General features: G+C 44.7%; 1 protein-coding gene across 1 annotated transcript in view; it reads left to right on the top strand.

The window, feature by feature from the left end:
- Positions 1–9,202, top strand: part of patj (PATJ crumbs cell polarity complex component) — an 81,234-nt gene that overhangs the window by 61,803 nt on the left and 10,229 nt on the right. Inside the window, exons 28-30 of the mRNA XM_037697770.1 lie at positions 2,571–2,767; positions 7,854–7,945; positions 8,978–9,065. Coding sequence (XP_037553698.1) covers positions 2,571–2,767; positions 7,854–7,945; positions 8,978–9,065 — 377 coding nt within the window. The remainder of the gene's footprint in view (positions 1–2,570; positions 2,768–7,853; positions 7,946–8,977; positions 9,066–9,202) is intronic.

Below are 9,202 nucleotides of genomic sequence, written 5' to 3' on the forward strand. Positions count from 1 at the left end.
TTACCAGTAAACACATGAGCTTAATATGTGATGTTTACCAGTAAACACATGAGCTTAATATGAGATGTTTACCAGTAAACATATGAGCTTAATATGAGATGTTTACCAGTAAACACATTTACACAAATAATTTTACAACTTGTATTTAAATATGTTCCAGTAACACGGAACTGTGCTCCGTGCAGTTCTCCGGTAAATGTTTCTGAACGATTCCTTTAACACGGCTGGTTAAAGATAAAAGTGTCGTAGCTGACCAGAAGTTGCTCTTCATCTTCCTCCTGTGCCTTAAACCATCAAAGTCTTCGTCTTCAGTGTCAGACGTCGTCTCACGTCCTCCTCCTCCTCCTCGCTCTCTTACCTGAACTTACCGTACACAGGTAGCCTCATTAATGCACGTCTACCTTGGGGGGATGGGTCCTCATGACTCAGAGTACCTCACTGGTCATTCAGGTTAGACTTCTGGTCACATGACCACAGAGTGGAATTATGGGTATTTAGTAGCAAACCTGGAACCATGAACGAGAGGTACGTACCTGTCGTGAGTACCTGTGGCGTTCACTCTCTGTCACAAAAACCTGCCCCCGAGAGGAGTGGGTGTTGGGCAGCACCCCGGTGTGTTAAAGGAAAATGTTATCCGGTTACAGGAAGCACAGCAGCCTGTCAAAATAAAATATTAAAATAAAATATTAAAAGTTTAAAAACGTAACGTAGCGTCTTCTACACCGGTGATTACGGTACTTGTACCACTCACACATCAGCAGTCATGGATCATTGACCTCCACAAATTCATGACCCAGTTTAATATTTTAGTCCCGTTTGTTAAACTGGTTTCTCTTTTTCTACTTTGAGGACTTGTGTGAAAACCTGAAGATGTTTTAGGTCATGTTTGTGTAGAAATATAGAAAATTATAAAGAGTCCACAAACTTCCAAGCACCACTGTAGAAGACCAGAACCTGCTGGGTCACTGGTTGGCATGGTGGGGAGGGGCAGCACTTCAGATGGAAACGCAGAGCGAAAAGTAAGCCTCAGGCAGACCGTGTCTGTCAGTAATATGTCACCTGCTGCAGGTGTGTGTGTGTCACTCTGGTTTATTACATTTTATCTGTTGAACGAGTCAAAGCTCAGAGACAATGATCTGAGGTCAGGGGTCAGAGGTCAAGAACACTGTCAGCTACTTCCGTCTTCAGCTCAAACGTAGTCGGACGGTTTTTGTGTTGGATCAACTGCTGAGGCAGCCATCTTGAATCAGCCTGACTCCAAACGTTGATCAGATGAAGAAGATCATCCATCATTGATTTTGTTTTTTCCCACTGAGCTGCTGAACCACCAGAGGAGAGAGTTTCAGGTTCTGAAGCTGCTTCAGTGCTTTGGGGTTCTTTCTTCCCCGTTTTAAAGTTCTCACGTCTTCCTTTTTGGATCACTAATATCGCTGGTGTCCATGTCCAGAGCTCACTGTGCGAGAGGCGGAGAACATCCTGGACAGGTCTCCAGTCCATCACAGGGACACCTGGACTGGTCTCCAGTCCATCACAGGGACACCTGGACTGGTCTCCAGTCCATCACAGGGACACCTGGACAGGTCTCCAGTCCATCACAGGGACACCTGGACAGGTCTCCAGTCCATCACAGGGACACCTGGACAGGTCTCCAGTCCATCACAGGGACACCTGGTGACAATTTAGTTACCATCAGTCTAACGTGCATGTTTTTGGTCTGTGGGAGGAAACCGGAGTACCTGGAGAAAACCCACGCAGCACAGAGAGAACATGCAAACTCCACCCAGGAAGGTCCACGGCCGGGGTTTGAACCGGCAACAGCTCTACCAGCTGAGCCACCGTGCCGCTCGGTTTTAAAGTTGAATCACTGATTCAAACTGTGATGGTTGTAAATGTTCCCATAACTGTAGAAGGCTGAAGTTGTTACTACTTCTGTTTGTGCTTCAAAGAGTTAATTAATACACGGACAAAGTAAATTTTCAGGTGGGTCGTTTTTCTTTGCTTCAGACTTTAGACGTCACATTAACTTTATGACACAGATGAAACTGACTAAAATCTGTGGACCCCGAGTGTTAAAACCGAGCCCTGTTTGGACCTGCAGCTCAGATCTCGCATCAGAACCTTCATCATTCAGAGTTTGAACGGGTCACAGGAAGCTGTTCTCACGTCTTTGACACGCTTTGCACACGTGAACGTGGAGTTTACCACAGAACGATCAGGCCTCTCTGATGATGTCACACTAACTTCAGTTCTCTGAACTTTACAACAGTTTAACAAACTCTTCTTTAAAATATTATAATTCAAAAAACACTTTGTAGTCTTTGTCTTTTTTCCACCCAGTGTGATGGTTTTCTGTCAGGGGTCAGAGGTCACACACTCATTGACATTGTATCTGAGCTGAGGACCCTAAAACTTCCTCCAGTTTGGTTACATATATTTTTATGAACAGAATTAGAGAAAATCAGCTTTTGGTTGTTCAGAAGGAACAATGAAAGTGTTGGTTTTATTTTTTCTAATTTTCATTCATTTTGATGGCATGTGCCTGTCCTGACCTCCTCCTGTTGCTCCTGCAGAGCGTTGGTGTGAACGTTTTGGAGACCTGCAGGGGGAGCTGCTGTGCGTGGAGTTGGAGAAGGAGCGACGGGGTTTGGGTCTCAGCCTAGCAGGAAACAGGGATCGGTCCCGCCTCAGCATCTTTGTTGTGGGTCTCCATCCTGGGGGGGCAGCCGCTCGCGATGGACGCATCCGTGTAGGAGACGAGCTGCTGGAGGTGAGGAAGCTTCGTTGTTTATTTCCCTTGAAAACTTTATAAAAACTAGATTATAAGTTCAGCTCAGATTCAATAAACCCAAGAGTTTTCAGAGGAGGACTGATCCAGGGAAACGTCCACAAAACCGGTTCACCAAAGCTGAGCTTTGGTTCCATATCCTGGATTCTATAAACCTGACCCTCATTATCAGAAAAAAGTTATACCGTATTTTTCGCTGTATAAGTCACAGTTTTTGCATAAATTAGCACGTCCTACGACTTATAGTGAAGCAACGTATTATTATTTTTCCCCCATCCCAATTTTTGTCTGAGATCTGACAATTTAATTCATTCTGACGTGGAAAATATCGAACACTACCATTTTCAGCCACTAGAGGGTGCTGGCTTGCCATACCAAGCCACCTTTGTCTCGCAGCAGAACTCCTGGAGCAAACATCAAATCAGCTGCATTTCGCCGCCGCCCAGTTTCCCCGAATCGTCTTTTGAAATGCAGCTGATTTGACCGTCAAAAAGGAAAAGTTCGACTGAGACACACCTTTACTATAATTTCAAGCAAAAAAAACAATTGTTTTTAAGTGTTAATTGTTAAATTCTTGTTAAGGTCCTCCCGTACACGCTCCCACGACCGCCATTTGGAAGCCAATCGATTTTTGGCACAACACCGGCCCACATTTCCGGGTTGCCAGTGGTGTCGCATAATAGATGCAACTTATACGGTGAAGCGACGTATTTGTTTTTTTTTTTTCCACTTTATTAGACATCAACATCAACGAGGACCCTCATCAGTATGCATACCCCGAGAATTGATCAACAGAGGACACCATCTCCTCTGTGGTCCACACTGCTCTCACCCACCTGGAGCAGAAGGACTCCTACGTCCTTATGCTCTTTGTGGACTTCACGTCTGTCTTCAACACCATGATCCCCCAAACCCTGATGGACAAACTACTCACACTAGGACTAAGTTCCTCCATTTGCAACTGGATCCTGGACTTCTTAACAAACAGACCACAGTCAGTGAGGATCCACAACTTCTCCTCCTCCACCGTAACGCTCAGCACTGGCTCTCCTCAGGGATGTGTGTTGAGCCCCCTCCTGTTTACTCTGCTCACGTATGATTGTGCAGCTACCCATCCAGGCTGTCACATTGTAAAGTTTGCAGATGATACAGTGGTGGTGGGATGCATCACAAACAATGATGAGTCCAGCTACAGGCAAGAGGTGGAACACCTGGAGAGCTGGTGCAGAGAGAATAACCTTCACATCAATGTGAAGAAGACAAAGGAGATGATTGTGGACTTCAGAAGGAACAAAAACATCTACACCCCCTTGAACATAAGAGGATCTGTGGTGGAAGTGGTCTCCAGCTACAAGTACTTGGGTGTACACATGAATGACAACCTCAGCTGGAGCAACAACACCACCAGCCTGATGAAGAAAGATCATCAGAGACTCTACTTCCTCAGGCGGCTGAGGCGAGCTGGTCTGGAAGCTCAGTCCTCACCTCCTTCTACAGGTGTGCAGTGGAGAGCATCCTGTGCTCCAGCATCAACGTGTGGCATGGAGGCTGCACAGCTTCAGAAAGAAAAGCTTTGCAGAGAGTGGTGAAGGCTGCACAGAAGATGTTGGAGTCAGCCTCCCCACCATCACAGACATCTACACCTCCAGATGCAAGAAGAGGACCACCTGCATCATGAAGGACCACACTCACCCAGCACACACACTTTTTGCCCCACTCCCCTCAGGAAGGAGGTTGAGGAGCATTAAGTGTAGAACCACTAGACTGAGGAACAGCTTCTACCCTGAGGCTGTTAGACTCATGAATCTCTAACCAGGAGAATCACTGTGAAAAATCACATCATGTTGCTGCTGATCTGTTTCATGCTGCTGCTGATCTGTTTCATGTTGCTGCTGATCTGTTTCATGTTGCTGCTGATCTGTTTCATGCTGCTGCTGATCTGTTTCATGTTGCTGCTGATTTGTTTCATGCTGCTGCTGCTGATCTGTTTCATGCTGCTGCTGATCTGTTTCATGCTGCTGCTGATCTGTTTCATGCTGCTGCTGATCTGTTTCATGTTGCTCTGTTCATTCGTCCTATCTGCTCACACAGACTCATGTTCGTGCTGCTGTTCGACGTATTGTTTTTATTGTTTTTGTAATACTAGTTCTTAGTATATTTTTATTAATGTTTTTCTTAGTTCATGTCTTTGATCTTATCACTGTTTTTCTTTTACATTTTAATAGTTTTGTTTGATGTAACTGGGACACTTTGTACACAATTTTGTTCCACCACATGTTCCACATGTGACGTGAATGACAAATAAAGAACCTTGAATCTTGAATATTTGGACTGATGTGACTAATACGGCAGTGCAACATGTACGGCGGCAAGTACGGTACGCCAGTGGTTCTGATGGGTCCTTCTGTTTTAGTTTCCCAGCACCGCTCTTGAAACATTGATCGCAGTCGTGGTACCTCTTGTAGGCTATTGATCACGACAACACTCTCAAGTTCATTTATTGCAGCAACGCTATCGAGTCTTGAATTTCTCAGATTCCTCAGGTTGTCGACCTCTGTGGCACTCTTGGTTGTCTTGAGTCATTGATAATGATTTGTTGATCGTTAATCTCAGTGATGCTCTTCAGTTGTCTATCTCAGCGACCCTTAGGTTGTCGATCACAGCACCTTATCTGGGTCATCAGTCACAGCTTCTACCTTGGGTTATCTTGGGTCACAAATAGCAACACCCTCATCCTTTGGTCATCAATTGCAACAATGCTCATGATGCATAGATCATAACAGAGCTCTTTGTTCGTCAAATTCACCAACGCTCATGATTCATTGATCGCAGTGACAGCCTTGGCTCGTCAATCGCATCAGTGCTGTTGCATTGTCTATCACAGTAACTTTCTTGAGTTGTCAATCACATAAACACTGATGTGTCATCTGTCATGGTGACGCCTTTAGGTGTTTGATCACCGCAACACTCTTGCAATGTTTCTCCTACTGTTATACAAGGGGGCAGTCCGTCCCGTCAACAGAACCGAGCGCCCTGCCTACTGAAATGTGCTTCACCCCCGTCAACAGCTGCTGGCACTGACATAGCACTAAGCTAGCAACACGCAATACAGACATGTGCAGTGAACTAGGCCTCGGACAACAATCTGTCTCTGAAGACCTTCAGGGGACTGGAACTGCTATTTCATTGATTTGAATCCAGAAATACAAATTATCTCATCAAGAGACTATTTAATTGTATCCTGAATTAATCAGTTGAAAGAACACTCTTCTTTTTACATTATCATTATTATTTTAGAATATCTTGATAATCAAAGTGTGTTTAGTTCAAACCATTTCTAAATGTTGAAGTGAACCACTCACTTAAATCAACTGTGAAACAGTGTTAATGATTTTTAAACCTCATTAGACTTTGATAATCAAGTTAAATGTCTATTTACAAAGTAAGTGTGCATTTTAGTCTTCTGTCTGAATGAGGAGTAGTGATGTCGGTCGAAAGTCAGAGACAAACAGAGACGAGTTATTAGAACGAAGTGTCTTGTTTTTAAAACTCGCAGACAGTAAATAACTTCAACTGGCACCTGCGTTTGTCTCACTTCGTCACAACATTTCTCTGTCTGTACTAACCGTTCGTAAACATTCCTGCTGTCTCGACTTCTAGTGACCCTCTTGACATCACTAGAACCACCCCCTGCTGGTTGGTTCAATCAGGAAGTGCCACGTAACAGGAAGTGTATACCCCTTTAAAAGGAACACTTCGTGGAACTATTCAGTTCGGTCTTGGAACTCAGTTCGGTCCTGGAGTTCGGTCCTGAAGTGCAGTCCTGGAGTTCAGTGCTGGAACTCAGTCGGAGTCTTAAGTCTTAGGGCTAAGTCTTCAGTCTTAGTCTTCATGAGTCTTAGTCTTTTCCAGTCTTGCTGGAACTTTCGGTCAGAGATGAGACTCACTTAAGCAGCGGATGGATGGGACCATGTGCCAAGGGGTCCCTCCATTTAGCGGAGTCACAGCTCACATCGCTGTGCACTCAACCCGAGCAGTAAATGCTCCACTTCTAAGGAAGCTTATTCGGTGGAACCGAGTACTTCGCATTTATTCTGATGACCCCCAGCTACTTTAACCGGAGACGCTGGAAAAGGAGCATACTAATGGACTTCTGTTCCGGAGTGGAGGTGTCCCCCATCTAAGGTAACAAAGTCGCTGCACGTCCTGAAGTGTACCGGAAAGCTGAGCGGGATGTCGGAGGAAGGGTGCAATGTTCTGGTGTCACACATAGCTTCCATCTAAACCTCCTTTTAAATGTTTAAACTTCTATTTCTCCTCTGTTTAACTTTTCTATTAGCCAGTAAATCAAACGAGATGCCTTCAGAGGTGGATCAGCCTCGATCAGTAATGTTCTGTTGTCTTGTTAGTAAAGCGTGCCAAGTTTATTAATCAGAAACAGATCAGCAAATCAATGTGCACATGTTTTGATGTTAAATTCTGATTCTGTTAAATAAATGACCGCATTTATTCTGATGGGTCAAAGATAAAATGGCGTCTCATGTCACTGATTAAACATCCACTCAGAGTTATCTCGGTCACATGGCAGAAATTTAACTCGAAAAAGAAAAGAATCCGTTGTAATTAAACAATTAATATTCTTTGTGCTTGAACTAGCTTTAAGAATAACTAATTAGTAGTGTGTCCACAGCACAGCTGTCCTGACATACTACACATGCTAGCCCAAAAGCTACAGACGTTGCTTCTCTCATGCGTCCTCCTACACACCCCACTCCCTGTTGTCAGAACTCCTCGAAGAGATGAGCGCTCTGCCAAGGAACTGACCTAGGGGAAACACTGCCTTGGGTTCGTTGATAGGTTCGCAGTAACACTATTGTGTCTTCATTCTCGCAGACATCCTTGGATTGTCTGCCTCAGCCGTGCTCTTGAGGTTCTGTTTGCAGGGGGGGTTTCTATGGTTGTTGATAAGAGTGACTCTCTTAGGTCTGCGATCGCAGCGACACTCGTGGGTCATTGGTTCTTTCATCTGCACTTATTTAAGTAAATGACCTGTCTTTTCTCCCATCAGATCAACAACCAGATCCTTTATGGGCGGAGTCACCAGAACGCTTCAGCCATCATCAAAAGCTCCGCCTCCAAGGTCAAACTCATCCTTCTCAGGTAAAAACTGCAAGGCATGCTGGGAAAGTGTCATTTTAAAAACGCGTTTGCATTTAACCAAATCTGCAGAGTTCTTTTTAAACGGTTTTCTGTTTTTCAAAAGTTAAATGACTTAAAACTCAGTGTGGGTTAGAGATTTTAAATAAATAAATCTAATAGATTTTGGTCCAGCTTTTCCTGTCAAGGAGTGTCTCATCTAAATAAATCTGGTTTGAAACTGGTTTGGATTTGGTCTTAATTAAAACTAACCTGGATCTTGTTTTGGACTAGATTAGATGTAGATCTGGACTGTGTATTTAGAATCTTACAGAGTTCTGGTTTTCCAAACAATTTGTCCTCCTGGTGTCTCTGATGGACTTTGTCCCTGCTGGAGGACGCAGCCGCCTTCGGCACGTTTAGCCAGTTCACTGAATCTAGTTAAATTTGTGTCCACTGGATGCTGCTGAATGATTTATGTCCCGTAACGGTCCCCACGGTGATGAGTAAATGGACATTAAATGGGCAGGTTTCTTGGAGCCCATCACCATGGAAACAAGGTGTCACCTTGCCGGGTCTGGACGGACCTCTGTGATATCTGTCTCTCCTCTCAAGAAATTGCCTGTGCTGTCTGTTTCCCATAGAGACCTGGTCCTGGTTCTGGTCCTGTCTGGATCTGTTCTAACCCTAACCCCTCAGGCTCTGATCATCAAACCAATGGGGGGTAAAGTTAAAGACACAGACCCCAAGCTCAGTTAGGCTCTCTGCTAAACTGGTCCAACTCTTGATCAAACTAGGATTCCACAGTCCAGATCCAGACCTGGATCCATCTGTAGCTTTGTGAACAAGGAGGACTTGTGTGGACTTGTTGAATCTTCAGAGAAGACTCTGAGGGTTTTATTGTTGGATGGACTGTAGACCCATCTTCAGGATTTTAGGTTCTGGAGAAGTTCACCTGGTTCTCCTTTCAGAGACAGATACAGAAACACGCCATTCAGGAAGAGACACACTGCTTCCTGTTTGTCCCTCACTGTCTTTTGCTTCCTGTCTTTGCAGAAATGAAGATGCTATAAACCAGATGGCTGTCCCCCCACTAACAAGTCCCCCTCCTCCACCCCCCACCCTGAGCCCCGTCAGCCCTGAGGTAACCTCACACTCTAGCCCTCATCTTCATCACTGCAGGCCACTCATTACATCACATATTCTGTAAACTTGTGCATAGAAATACTTTGCTGTGTGTGTACAGGATACTCAGTACTCAGTGTGTGTACAGGATACTCA

The sequence above is a fragment of the Nematolebias whitei genome, chromosome 3 (genome assembly GCF_014905685.2).
Source record: "Nematolebias whitei isolate Nwh7 chromosome 3, NemWhi1, whole genome shotgun sequence".
In the NCBI taxonomy this organism is placed as follows: domain Eukaryota; kingdom Metazoa; phylum Chordata; class Actinopteri; order Cyprinodontiformes; family Rivulidae; genus Nematolebias; species Nematolebias whitei.